Source organism: Helianthus annuus, chromosome 2 (genome assembly GCF_002127325.2).
Source record: "Helianthus annuus cultivar XRQ/B chromosome 2, HanXRQr2.0-SUNRISE, whole genome shotgun sequence".
NCBI classification, from domain to species: Eukaryota; Viridiplantae; Streptophyta; class Magnoliopsida; order Asterales; family Asteraceae; genus Helianthus; species Helianthus annuus.
Window position 1 is genome coordinate 152996537 of NC_035434.2, and position 15778 is coordinate 153012314.

The following is a 15778-nucleotide window of genomic DNA, read 5'->3' on the forward strand; positions in this document are numbered from 1 at the left end:
AAAAAGGAAACGTAAATTTAGATGACGATGGCGCGGCAATGACGACGGAGGGTAGGTTTTTTGAACTTGCAACCCCACTTTTGCAGCCTTTTGATTATCGGATAATTTGAGCCAAACCCCGTTTTTTTTTTCGAGATACACTTTGTTTTGATGTTGTTGGTTTTTTATTCCCCCCCCCTAGTCGATGATGATAACAATATATCTGAGACACCTCCCGAGTTTGCGATTTAGCGTTCGTTTTTGTGTAAAAAAGTTTTTGTAAAAAAAAAAAAAAAAGTTAAACCGTAAACTTTTTAACGTAAAACGTAAAAAGTTTTACGTAAATCGTAAACGTAAAACGTAAATCGTAAAAAGTTATACGTAAAACGTAAAAAGTTTTACGTAGAACGTAAAACGTAAAAGTTTTACGCAAAACGTAAAAGCGTAAAAATTTTAACGTAAAACGTAAAAAGTTTAACATAAAAAGTCTAAAAAGTTTAACGTAAAACGTAAAAAGTGTAAAAACGGCGCGTAAAACCGGGAATAAAAAACCGCACGTAAAAACCCGGTCTCAAAAACGGCGTGAAAAAAACGGGGCGTAAAAAATGGTGCGTAAAATGGGACATAAAAATGGGACGCTAAAACGGCGCGTTAAAACGGGACGTAAAAAATGGGGCGTAAAAACGGCTTGTAAAAAACGTGATGTAAAAAACGGCGCGACAAAAAACGGCGCCTAAAACCGGGCCTAAAAAACGACGCTTAAAAACCCCGGTCGCAAAAACGGCGTGAAAAAAGGAGCGTAAAACGGGTCGTAAAAAAACGCGCGTAAAAAACGGGTCGTAAAAAAACGCGCGTAACATTTTTTTAACAAAAAATCTGATTTCAAAATGTTGTTTAATAAAAAAAATCTGATTTTAGAAAAAAAAAACAATTAATGCAAATAGGACAAAAATGTAATAAAAAACAATAAAATTAATAAGACAAAAAAACAAAATTACATAAATACCCTTTAAGATTAAAATATTAAAGACATAATAAGACAAAAAGAATTTAATATTACTTTTAACTACTTTTAATCTCATCCATCCATTTTGAAAATCTAATGGCCAGAAAGTGGTTCCCGCGGTTCTTACAACTAGATGTGGTTTTCATTTTAGCGATCCCCTATATATATATATATATATATATATATATATATATATATATATATATATATATATATATATATATATATATATATATATATATATATATATATAGGGCTTGGCTATGTAGGAAACTCTATCTTTTTAAGAAAACTATGCAAACCCATTGTCATCCATTGATTATCTTTCATTCAACTTGATCAATGGCTCTCATAATTTTGGTAAGAATTATATTTAAAAGAAATGGTATAATACACATTTGAAAGTCTGGAAGGGCATTTTCGGTAGAACAAAACCCACTTTTTGGCATTGGAAATGACAAAACCCACTTGTGTCATCATCTCTCTCCTCTTTCTTCTAGTCAAATATTTTAATAAACTATTATCTCTCTCCTCTTTCTTCATCATGTGAAAGGAGAAAAGCTTCATGGTCTTCAATGGTGATCTTCATTTGAAGATAATTTCAGGATCATGTGGTCTGAAAAAATCACAAAGACACACGCACGAGTGGGTGTGTGAGAAGAGCGATGACAAGATGAATGTTTTTAGAGAGAGAAAGTTGATGTTTTAGATAGAGAAATAACAATCTTTATCACAAAGACACACGCACGAGTGTGTGTGAGAAGAAGGTTTGAAGATCTTCTTCGTGTTTATCGGACGTGTATAGATCCGGTAAGTGTTCTTGAAATATCATTTCACACTTGATTTTTTATTGAAATGGTTGTTAATATGTTTTTGTGTGCTAAAAGTGTTTTAGTAATGCTTAATGTTCATGTATTTTAAATAAATCAAAAACTTTAGGATGATATTTTGAAGGGGTTTTTTTGTTGGTTTGGTTGCTTGCTAGGGGCTTTTGATCTTAACAGTAGCTGTTTTTTTGTTGGTTTGGGTTGCTTGTTTGGGTTTTTGATCTAAACAGTAAGTGTTTTTTTGTTAGGTTGCTTTATTCACAGACTCAGGCCCATAACATGTGTTAAGCCCCCCTGTTAGAATGTTATATAACGTGTGTTGATTTACAGAAACAAACCCATAAAGATATTCAATTGACAAGCTGGATGGATGTAGGCGAAGTTAATGCGTGTTCTAGTATTGGTTAATGTTCATGTATTATAAATAAATCCAAAACTTTAGGATGAGATTTTGAACGGGTTTTTTTTGTTGGTTTGGTTGCTTGTTTGGGGCTTTTGATCTTAACAATAATTGTTTTTTGTTGGGTTGCTTGATTTACAGAGACAGACCCATAACATGTGTTAAGCACCTGTTAGAATGATATATAACGTGTGTTGATTTACAGAAACAGATCCATAAAAGATATTCAATTGACAAGCTGGATGGATGTAGGCGACGTTAATGCAGGGACATTGAATAAGTCACATCCTTTGGGAAAGAAGTCTTCGATCATTTATAACATGTGTTGGTGGTTCATGCTGTAACAGAACACCATGATGTAACCTGACATGTGTTCATGTATAACATGTGTTAAGCCCCTGTTAGAATGATATATAACGTGTGTTAACCTTTTGTTAATTAAAAAAACAAGTAATATCTATTTTATTTTTGTTGATGTTTAAAATATCCGATAATGTGGATACTGAGCGCAAAACTTGTACAAGTAATAAATGTACAAGTTAGTATGTAACGTGTAATATGAAACGAGCCATTTATGGTAGCACATGTACCGGTAATTTTGGAATATATAATATGAAACAGGTCATTTGTTTTGCACATTTTGGAATGTATAACATGTGTTAAGCCACTGTTATAATCTTTTTGTAACCTGACATGTATTCATGTATAAACTAGTGGTTTACAAAACACCATGATGTGTATATACTGATCTAACATGTGTTACAATTTTTCTGTTCGGAACATGTAATTGCTTAACATGTGACAAAGGGTGAAAACAGTGGACGGGGGCGATGATTTTAATGGTGAGCTTAGTTAATATCGTAATCTTATTGTGTAACGCCCTGCTTTTTCATACTTTCCATAATTAGAAAGCTCGCCTTGTAATGCTATTTTTGGAAATCTTGTATTATTGTAGTCGTCTTTTCGTTGTAAAATCCGAGACTTGGATCATAAATAAAATTCGTATTTCTTTAAATTCACCATCTACATATTCATACATGTTCATACGTTCGAATTCATTGTACATCGAATCCTTATTTGTAATTCATACTTATACTTATTCACGATGCATGTCCATGCTTGTCCTTATATTGTTGATACCTAAAAACCCCTAATAATATGCTTATTTATACAACGGTTAATCATCTAATATGTGACATATACTTGTCACTTACAAACATGTTACATACTTGTACATTACACTTTTTACCTAGTTAAATCATGTTTTATTTCATATTTCACCTTGTTACAAGTTAGGGGAAACATTGTTGCATATTATTACACAACTTAATTAACAAAATTATTCATTATAATGTTTTAAAAATAAAAAAAATAAAGAAATATGGCAGACCCAATTCAGCAAAATTCAGCCCCATATAGTTGGGTTTTGTGGGCTAGTTTTAAGGTGTAACCCCTTCTAAACACTTCCAAAGCCCAACCCATTGAAACCCTAATCCTTCCCCTATAAATACCACTTATAACCAACCTCCCTACCACTTTTGCAACACTAAAAACTCTCAAAACATCCTCCAAACCGTAGCTGAAAGCAAGGGTTCGAGCAGATTGACACCCCTTCACGAAAATGAGCATAACTCACTCATTTCTTAACGAAATCACTTGATTCTTTTTCCTACTTACTTGGATAATCATGGGGTTCGATTCCTAGACTTCTCCTTGGAGAAATCAGACCTGGAAATTCCCCGAAATCGTCCATAAACTTTCTGTTTGTTTTTATGTTCATCAAAAACTTGTTTAAACCTATGTAACTTGTGTTCAACACATCTCATACCTATGTCCTAATGCTTACAACTTATCCCATGGTTGGTTAAGCTTAAAAACAAGGTTGAGACATTTAAAATCAGATGATTAAACCTCATAAACTTGGTGTTTTGTTTAGGGTTTCAACCCACAAATCATGTCAAACATAACATTTGATACATGAGTGATTATGGAGCGACTTGGGTTGTCCTACATACAATCCTCACATGATTTGATGATTTCTCTATAGTTAGGTTGTTTATGTTATTGTGCTAAACCTAGTTCGTGACCCTCCTTGGTTGTTTTTACATCAAGTGAAGTGGTGAACATTCAAGGGGTTCCTAAATGGAAGCATGTTCTTCCTACCCCATACATGACATCTATGATAACACGAGGTGCCTAAATGAAGATCCCAATCTTCTACCTCCTACTTGAATTTTTGGACTAAATAATATGTAGTACTTAACCTAGATATATATATACACTCATTCGAACCTTTGATGTTGAACTTATGTTTATATGTTAAAGTAGTAGAACATCACCTAAGACCTAAACCTTGTTGTGATTCTTATGGGTGTTCAACTCATGAAAACATTATCATAACCCTTGTGGTTACCAAGTGTCATACAAGTGTTAAGTGTTGAAGATGATTATTTTCACATGCTATTCTCATATCTTACTTTTATGTTGTTTTAAATACCGAATCTCGACTCTAAGCATACTTGAACTTTAACCCTACACATTCAATCTTCTAACCTCACCAACTCGTCAATAATTGGATAATTGGAAAGCATATGCAAACTTTGTGAGTATACTCGTATTTCCCCCTTTTTACTTTTACCACTTTTGGGGTGTAACATGTTTATCTATCAACTTACACATGAACATTTTGCTTAAACACATGAACATTCCTATAACATGCTTGTATACGTGATGGCTTGATGCTTTAAACTTGGATTTATCTTATGTGTTGAATTTATCATTAACTTCGTACGAGCCAAACCGTGACATATGTAGCGCTATAGGATTAACGACCCGCCCCTTTATCTCGGTTATGTCATGAGCATATTGCGTTTCCTTGGTTTGATATGTTAGACACATACCATATTTAAAGGCTTATCTTGAATCACATGCTTGCTATGAGGAATTGTTCAAAACTTATCTTTTGCTATGTACGTATCAAACTTGTATACTCGCCTTTGCTTTTGCATTGAACTTTATTTTAACATGTTATAGGTGGATGTTGACGATGCATGGAATCTAGTAGGATGCTTAGATACACACTTAGAAAGAATTGTAATTGTATTGTATCATTTTATTATTCATGTTGTTGTACCTTGTTTCAAAACCTTGTACTTGATTCTTTAGAAATGAAATGAAATGATTATTTAAATACCTGTCACAATTATTAGCGTTATGATGTCTCGAGCAATCTTCACACTTCGTCTCATCCCGATGTTTCCGCCATTGGTTGGGGTGTGACATATTGTAACCCCACTTGTATACATATGATAACATGTAAGCATCCATTATAACCCAACTTGTATTCATGTATATGAAAGTGGTTTGCAAAACACCATGATGTGCATATACTGATCGTAACACGTGTACAAGTTAATATGGAACATACAAGTTAATGTTGTAACACCGTATACCTGGGATAACATGCGTTAAGCCTCTGTTATAATCTTGGTTTAACCCAACATGGTGTCATGTATAAGCTAGTGGTTTCCAAAACACCATGATTTGTATATACATATTGTAACGTGTGTTACGCGCCTGACATGTATATCGTGTGTTAAGCCTCTATTATAACATGTGTTAAGACTTCCAGAATGGATGCATAAACTCCAATAGTAACTTAATAACAACATAATATACCTGATATAACATGTATTAAGTCTCTTTTATAACGTGTGTTAAGACTTCCAGAATGTGTTAAGTCCATACTGTTTTAACATCATGTACTAGACAAAACAAAATAAGAGTCTCACATTACATATTACTAGTAAACGAAAATATATAGCACTAAGAAAATGGTGGAGCTTCCTTTGACAGTCTGCCTTAGCTTTTCAACGGCTACCTTTGTTGCCTTAGTTTTTCAGCGGCTACCCTTGCTTTATTGTTTGGGTCGGTCTTGAAACGGTTTGTAAACATGTGGGTGTGCGTATGCCAGGGAATTTATAAAAATGTATTTTCATGTCACACGTTACACGTGTTACATTGTACATGGGTTTCATGTCACATGTAACACATGCATGTCTGAGAAGTTCAACCTATAACACGTGTTAGTTGTGTTGTGCTGTAACATAAACATGGTCATGATCCTTGAGCATATGATCCACGTTTGACGAAACCAACGGTCCCGAGAATTGGATCTTATTTCCCTTGAATCCATCACCGTCCTAATAACAAAAAGATAAGATAACCGTTAAGTCGTTAACCAGACATAAATATTAACACATTCATAGCCAGAAAATCTTTTTTCTCAAATAACATCACAAAAACAGTTACTATTCAGATCAAAAGCCCCCAAACAAAGCAACCAAACCAACAAAAAACAGTTACTATTAAGATCAAAAGCCCAAACAAGCAACCAAACCAAGCACAACTTTTTAACACAAAAATAAAAACCTGCAAATTAATCTTACACAACTGAAACAACAACTAACAAAGTACACAGAACTAAAAACCTGCAATTAATTCGTCATACCCTAATACATGTCTCTAATACATCGTCATACCCTAATACATGTCTCTATAACATGTTACTATGGTTTAGCTGTGAAACAGGAGTTCAAACTATAACACGTGTTACGTTGGTTGTGCTGTAAGACAAACTTGGCTTAGCTGTGAAACAGGAGTTCAGACTATAAAACGTGTTACGTTGGTTGTGCTGTAAGACAAATTTAGCTTTTCGTTTCTGAAAACAGATGTGCCGATTATTAGACGTCTAAAAATAAAAAAACCGGGCATGTGTTAAACACGTCATAACTATAATAATTTAAAATGTATGGCTATGTCTAATAGGATAAAGTGTAACATGTATTAGGGTATGACGATGTAAAATTAATCAGTAAAACTAATCACATGTTTAATAAAATTAATCAATAACACCTGTTTAATAAAATTAATCTTACACAACTGAAACAACAACTAACAAAGTACACAGAACTAAAAACTCTTTAACATATAATCAATAACACCTTACAATTTCAGCAATTAATTCAGCAACACCTAATCAGCAAATTAGTAAAATTAATCACATGTTTAGTAAAATTAATCATACACAACATTAACAAAAAAAAAACCTCACAGATTTAACAACTCTTAACACCTTACAATTTCAACAAATTATTTCAAACAAATCACATACAAAACAATAACCAAAATCCTGATAATCAAACGAATTAATCATATATACAACAACAACAACAACCTGTCGACGAAGATCTGCATCACGAAGCTTAGCTTCAATTTCTTCAACACTTGACGGAGACGCCTTCGTTTCCGTGAGTCTCCGGCGGAGCCTCGTCGGCAAGACAATGAGCATTTAATTCCTCGTCGGTAGGGAAGTCACTGATAATGAACCTGTTGGGGAGCAGATGACCCGACGACATTAACTCGTTCGTTGGTGGATTTGTCTCCATGGACATTAATGGAGAAAGGAAGAAATGAAGGAGTATATGGTAAAGGAAGAGATGCAGGTCTTTAATGGAGGTCTTTATTATAAATGAAAAGGATAGAGAAATTGAGAGAGGAAAGATACATTGGGATTATAAGTGTGCAATAAATGTTGTCAGATCATAGTAGAAAAAAGGTCAAATATCTTTTTGAATTGGATATGATAATGTTGAATTTACAAATGTGCCCTCAAAAGCAAAAGATAAGAAGGAGATGGCTAGGACACGTGGCAAATTGTAGGCCTTGTGATGGGTTTCCAAAGTTTTCTCAATTTAAAGGGTTTTTATGGAGCACTACCCTATATATATATATATATATATATATATATATATATATATATATAGACCCTACAAATTCCCGTGGTCGGGGGTCTTCGGATCCTGTTGACCCCACTCTGCTTTTGCCGTTGGGGCTAAGGGTTGAGTAACATGTCAAATGAGTAAGATTTTAGCATGGGACAGGTTGACTCTTTTGTAGTAAATGGTTGAAATCGCAACCGAGTGCAATAAATGTTGTCAGATCATAGTAGAAAAAAGGTCAAATATCTTTTTGAATTGGATATGATAATGTTGAATTTACAAATGTGCCCTCAAAAGCAAAAGATAAGAAGGAGATGGCTAGGACACGTGGCAAATTGTAGGCCTTGTGATGGGTTTCCAAAGTTTTCTCAATTTAAAGGGTTTTTATGGAGCACTACCCTATATATATATATATATATATATATATATATATATATATATATATATATATATAGACCCTACAAATTCCCGTGGTCGGGGGTCTTCGGATCCTGTTGACCCCACTCTGCTTTTGCCGTTGGGGCTAAGGGTTGAGTAACATGTCAAATGAGTAAGATTTTAGCATGGGACAGGTTGACTCTTTTGTAGTAAATGGTTGAAATCGCAACCGAGTGCAACTATTTGTTGATATATGTAGGTGCAAATGCTTTAACTTCTTGGTTGATTTCACCTTTATTATTGTAGTAATGGGACTTCTAAGTATTGTGGAGTTTTAGGCTTGCTTGCCTTGATATTCATGCTCTACCGTTAAAGAAAGACCTACACGATCACATTTTCTTCAGCCTCCTTGGTGACTGGGTTAGTAATTTGATCTCAACTATTGCTCAAAAATTGGTTTTAAAGTTTTGCAATTTAAAGAATGCATATATATATATATATATATATATATATATGATTATGGTTGATTGATTTAAGTTCTCAACATTTTTTTTATTTTGTGATTGTTAAAGTATCCTACACCTGGTGTATGGACCAAAGAACAAATAGAGGCTTGGAAACCTATTGTGGATGATGTTTACACAAAATGAGGCATTATTTTCTCTGTCAAATTTGGCATGTTGGAAGGGTTGAAAATATTGGTATACTTGAAATTTGTATACTATTATTTATCACATTGATGATTATGGAATGGAGTTACAAAAAAATATTTTGGCCAATTGCTACATTTTGGTTTGATGCTACTGGTGTTTTTGGTTGATCTTTTATTGGCTGCTAGATCTAAAAAAATTGCTTGAAATATTGTTGCAGTTATTATTGCTATATAATTATAAGAAGTTGGTCTATATTATTGACATTTCAATTTTAAGTGGGTCAGTATGATGATGGCAGATGGTCTTTATTATTGCCATTTCATATAGATTTCCTTTTCTGTTTCACAGCGCCTTCTCTCACGTAGGAGCCCTAATTCTAAAGCTACTACCTATTCCAATTGACGCATAAACTTTTCAGGTTTAAAAACTCTTATTTTGATCACAACCTTGATTCATCTCTTATACATGTTTTCTTTATGTACCACTGCTGAAGCCTACCGTCGCGCTACAAGTGTGTTACCATCTCTGAAGTTATCAACCTTGGTATTCACTGTCAGGTAATGTCTCTGTTTCTTCTTTAGTTTGATATGTTTCCTGTTACCGGGTTGTTTAGTTTGATGAACCTTTTGATTTAAGGATTATTATCATGATTAGAAATAAAAATGTAATGTTTCATTTAGTTAAATTTATGATGTTGTATAAAGAGTTATTGTTTTGGTTTTGGTTTAACCAAATTAACACTCTCTCTGTATCCCCCCCCCCATGCCTTGAGTGGTAGCCTTATCAACAGTGCTCTAATTTTAAAAACACATTTAATGGTGGGTTTCAAGTTTCAGTGGCAAATTTAAATGGGATTGATAGTTTTCTTCAATCACACTTGATGGCTGGAATTTTCTTTTTTGGCATCTGTCTCTGGATTGAGTTTGAAGTAGGGGTTGTTTGGATGATGTAGAAGGGATTCTGATTTAATTTGGATTATGTTTTAGAAGTTATAACAAATATCTCAAATGTGTCGTGTATGGTAAAAAGCGAACTGGCCAAATATTTGGATATTTGTGTTCTTTTATACACCGATTGTTTATGAATTTTGTCAATTTACTTAAAGTGAATTACTTGAAAAGATATCAAGATTGAAGATGCTTTGGTAATTTGCCAATCATTTTGCAGCCAAATGATGATTTTAAAACAATTTTCTTTAAGTTGTAATCAATTTTAGTTTTCTTTAAGCTGATAATTATTATTCTGTATGAATGTTTTATAATTAGGGGTTCTGGATCTCATCCCAAATCTCGCCCCCATATGCTCTCTCCCCCTCTCTCTTTGCCGATTCAAGAAGATGAAGGCGATGGCGATTTGCCGATTCAAGAAGATGAAGGCGATGGCGATTCAAGCCGATTGGATCATGTGGATTGGCTACATTGATTTGTTCATATTATTGTTTATTTTTGTTCATATTACATTCTTTTTTACCAATTAGTTCAAATTAGGGTTTTAATTTGTTAAGTTTTGTTACATCTATTGAGATTATCAAAAAAAAAAAAGCAGTGTGGGCTGTGTCAATTACATGTGCGCTCATGGTAAGTATATCCACTCTCTCCACGTGATTGATTTATGTTTTCTTTCCGATTAACAAGTGAGTTTGTGTTCATAGGGTTTATGGACCGGATTCAAGTACAAAGAGATGTTTCTGTGTTAAGAGCAAACATGAAGATTTTCAAGGTATGATTTTTTGTTCATATAACCCTACAACTCAACTCTTCAGATCTTGGATTCCTCTCAACCAACCTTTTATATTCAGTGACGGTTCGTTGTTTTTTTAATATATTTCTAAAGTTTTTGTCTTCGAAGACAAAGACGAGTAAGAGCGTTCCTGGTATGATTTCAAAATTTTTTATATTTATAACCTAAATCTGTTATAGCTTAAAGGAAACCCACATAGGGCTTTTTTTCTAGGTGATGCTTCTTAATGATTGAAGATTATATACATTTGATGTAGATCGATTGTTTGCACATTCAAATGGTCTTAAAGAATGTAACTTTATTACTATATGACATAAAGGAAAAAGTACATATTTGGATTATATATTTCAAAATTTTAATATTATGTATCGCTCAGAAGTTTGTATTTTTTATTATTTGTTTAATTTGTTTATTTTATCGGACTGTAATGCAGCGGTTCCCAAAGGCATTTGCAGCAAATGTAGATTTGTCTGTCCTTGATGTGATGGTAGTTCAAACTGAAGAGGGGTTTTCAATGACACTAGAGATCCGGCAAGAAACGACACGTGGGAGACCTCGGTATGCTTTCAGAGGATGGCACAACTTCATGCTTCAGGCTGGGTTGGAAAATGGAGCTCAGTTCTTGCTGCGATATGATAGGAATCAAAACACATTGCGAATCCTTAATCCGAACCCTTAGGGGATGTATCTATTTACAGATGGCGTCAGAAGTAAACAGTTAATATCGTTACCAAGCATGTCGTATGTGTGGTAATAATTTTGGAACAATTATTACTATATATGTTTTGTTATCTTAATCTCACTTCAAACTCTTTTGTGACACAATGTTCGTTAGTACCTTTACTAAATATTAATCATATCATGCATAGCATTAACGCATTTCTTTTACAACTTTTGTGACACAATGTTCATTAGTACCTTTACGTCGATGAATAAGTTTGTATTATGTATTACTCTACCTTCATTTCTTAATGTATTTTTTTATGTTCACACTGCCGGTGTAACTCATTTTGACAAAAGGCATGAAAACATCATAATGAAGGTTTCATATACAAAAACTTAATGTGTAACGAACATCATGTAGATGTACTATTGGGACGTGTTGAAATCTCTCAAAATATTAGGCTTAACAAATCACACTTTAACGCTTCTATGTTTATATTATTTTATGTGTTTAGTTGGTGTTTAGCCACCCGCGAAGCTCGCGGGGTCTTAGGCTAGTTTGACATTATAATCAAATATAAAATCAATCATGTGACACTTGTCCAAGCTCAACAAGAACAACGAAACAGTGGACTAAGAAAATACTTCAACAAAAATTTGAACATATGAAACTTGATTCTTGAATGAAACTTGGAACTTGAAATATGAATAGTTGATTGTAATTTGATTAAAGTTAGTTGTGAAACTTGATTGAAAGTTGAAACTTTAATGATTTTAGATTTTTAGTTGATTGTAAGTTGACTGAAAGTAGTTGTGAAACTTTTTTTTTTTTTTGTTCTAGAAACCTATATCGAACTTAATGAAAACCTGGTTTGGGTTGTTAAAAATCCGAACACCAAAGAAAGTGACAATGTAGGAAAAAGATCCTGAACGTGTCACTTCTTGTAATCCATCTTGATACGTAAGTCATCACCTACGTTTTTATAAAACTGAAAATTACATGATAAAAAAAAAACAAAAACAAAAATGATAGCACAACAATCATGTCTTTTAAACTAAAGACACGGCAGTGGCTGTATTTTTACACTAATATATATATCTTAAATAAAAATAAAAAAATCCCTCAACATTTTAAAGGCAGAAGGTGAATCTTCGATCCTTTGGTATTGCAGCACATCGAACAACGCTGAGGAAAACATCCTCATGGCAAGGGATATAGAGTCTGCAACCAGCAGTAAACTCGTATTCTTCTTGAGCTTGATCCAACAATGCGTTGAACAAAGGGTATTTTAGTAACTTCACATTGATAACGAACCTGCTTTGGTTTTCACCTACATAGACTGCTAAATGACCCTTTGGGACATCCCTTGGAATGTCGTCTTCATCATCACCATCATCATCATCATGCATGCATGATGATGATGTCCTTCTGATTGTCAATGGGCACAAGTTTTCACAACTTAACCATCTTGCAACATTTGTATGTCTCCTTTTTTTAAGCCATGCTTTTACAATTTTCACTAGCATCATCATCTTCTGTATGTATATGTAGATGTGCTTCTAGCAGTGTGTGTGGGTGGGGGGTGGGGGGGGGGAGGGGGAGAGAGAGAGAGAGAGAGAGAGAGAGAGAGAGAGAGAGGAAAAGAGGGAATGTGTTGATGGTAAGCAAGTAGGCAACTAGGAGATATTTAAATAGTGTGTAGATGTTAGAGATGTTATATAATTATATATGCACATGTACTTATATTCACACATGTATCTAAGATATGGAGTGAGAGAGAGAGAGATATGGAGTCATACAAATTCTAAGATTGGAAGTTTGTGTGCTATTTTGATATAAAGGTTCATAGTTGTTACCAAATTCTCCCAACATATAGTTTGCATTATTAAAATGAACTTTTACAAGGTAACGAAATAGGCGCACAGCCTATGGGTCAACGAGCGAGCACATTTTACAACATCCTAAAATAAACACGTAAAAGGTGGGAAAGATATTTCGCCTATCTTCTTGTATATATAATTTTTTAAGACATTTGTCATCATTTTCTCTTTGTTGCCCGATATAGACTAACACACCACATGCACCACATGGGGTTTTGTTAATGTTGGTCAACGACCGCGTAATTGATTAAGCTATCGAAATCGAATGGAGGGTAGAAGATGTGACAAAAAGAGTTGAAGATGATTGAGCACTTTAGTTAGGTATTGGTGCCATCTAAATCTAACCATGTGAAATTGTGAATCGATCTATTTAGTGTTATTCTTTTATTTCCGCTCTTTAAGCCTTTGATTAGCTAGTCCCATTCAAGTGTCAAATACGAGTATATACCAATTAACCCAATTGTTAGTTCTTTTCAAAAGATTTTTCATTAGATCAAGTATTATTTTGTTTTGTAAAATGTCTTTTTTTTTTTTTTTTGAACATCAAACCTCCTACTCTAAAATTACACCAAAATACTGATAAAATACCATATGCATGAAATCAAAACCTAACCCTTTTTTTCCAAAAGTCAAAAGCCCTCACCACCCAGCAAAGCAGAAACCGCAGATCTTTTATTTCTTAAGGGTTGTTTGTTTAGTTCTTAATGAAACTTTTAATGGTTCAGACCTCTTACTGGTTTAACACTTAATGGTTCAGACTGTTTATTTCACGAGCTAATATCCGAATGTTTTAGACATCTGTCTCTGAATGGTTAAGCATTATTCTGAATCTGAATGGTTAAGACATTTTATCTGAATTGGTCAGACATCTGCCTCGGAACGGTTAAACATTATACTGGTTCTTAATGGTTCAGACATCTTACTATTTCAGCACTTAATGGTTAATATTTCTTACTGGTACAACACTTACCCATTCAGAGATTACCAAACAGCCCCTTAAACTCATTTGAAGTGAGAACTAAATGCTCAAAATTTAAAAAAAAAAAAAAAAAAAAAAAAAAAAAAAAAAAAAAACACCCAACAAGATCTGCCACCCATTTCTTGAAAGTATAGGGTTTTCTTTGAACACCGACGAGAGATCCAAAACATCGACATGTTTGAATTTAAGGCATTTAATATTAACGTACGAAAGTCAATATCAAGAACAATCTCTTCGACGGCTCGTTTCACCGACACTGAAAGGAACGGTTTGTGAACATAAACAAGTTGCTACGTGACGTCATTAATGATGTTGCAAAACTTTTTTTTTATTTTCTCACTAGGGAAAAAGCCCGTGCGATGCACGACATGCATAATAGCTATTGTTTGTTCGTGATAAGACGTTTGACAGTGCTTGACAAACTAACCTGCGAGATGACTACTAACCTGAGCAGCGCGTTATTTAATTATATTAGTAAACAGAGTATTCCATGCGTAAGTATAACGATCCGACTTGAAACATCTATCGCCAGCTTGTCCTAAAAGTTTCTGTACAGGGGAAGAATATAATTTAACCTATGAACCGTTTACTCCGGGTGACCCGCTGGGTTCAGGTTGTTAAAAGTTTCTTTGTAGACGATGTTTATTTGTAGCAGAGCATTACGTCGGAGTCGACAATTTACACCATTCTGCTCGTTCTCTGTTAGTGTTAGTTCATCAATCGTTTTATTCTACACTCTTCACTAACCTAAATTTGAAAAATAGTTACGACTTTTCGTGTCAAACTTCCCCTTTCAAATGTAGAAACTAATATAGTTGATGCTATAATTGTTCCATTTTCCATTTCTTTTATATTGATAATCAAAACTACTACAAAAGTTGTACTCTTTTCTATCCCAAAACACATGTGTATGTTATTCAGATGTCTGAATAGAGATCCACACATACAAAAAGAAGGATCGAACAACAGCTTTCGTATCTGTTTTAAGTTCTTGCAAGAACGGCTTGTTTTACATGTCCGGACATGTGAAGGCCATCTTCGTGCATTGGTCTTGATCCTGACATGTGTCGCTAAAACATCAAAGCCGTTGTAAACAAACCAAACATCCAACAAACCGTGAGTACATCTATAAACAATAATAGTGAGTATATCTATGTACAAATCAAACATCCAACAAACCGTTGGTGAACCTTTTGATAGAAAGTTCCTTTATTTTTATTTGTTAATACATATATAAAATAACTAATAGAGTAGGAGAACCGTTTAACTCGCTCTATCATAACACCTTCTTTAAGCTCTCCAACTCCTAAATAATCACACATTTAGATCGCTCATATTGCATTACTAATGTAGAATGTTTGTTTTTTCCAATTGAAGAAGTTTGCTAGACAAACTATTAATCCCTTTAATAGTTAATCCACATCTCGCAAGATTTTAGATTTATACACAAATCGTGTACCTTTCACGACACTGCTTACCAATACGACTGAGA

At 33.9% G+C, this 15778-nt stretch overlaps 1 protein-coding gene across 1 annotated transcript; it reads right to left on the reverse strand.

Moving 5' to 3' along the window:
• Positions 1-12260: 12260 nt before the first annotated feature.
• Positions 12261-13007, reverse strand: LOC110906953 (auxin-responsive protein SAUR50). The gene has a single exon (XM_022152006.2). The coding sequence runs from the start codon at positions 12957-12959 to the stop codon at positions 12558-12560; it is 402 nt and encodes a 133-aa protein (XP_022007698.1). The 5' UTR covers positions 12960-13007; the 3' UTR covers positions 12261-12557.
• Positions 13008-15778: the final 2771 nt, after the last annotated feature.

Excerpts from the sequence above, each read along its gene's own strand:
- LOC110906953 (XM_022152006.2), bottom strand. The coding sequence starts at position 12,959 with ATGATGATGCTAGTGAAAATTGTAAAAGCATGGCTTAAAAAAAGGAGA.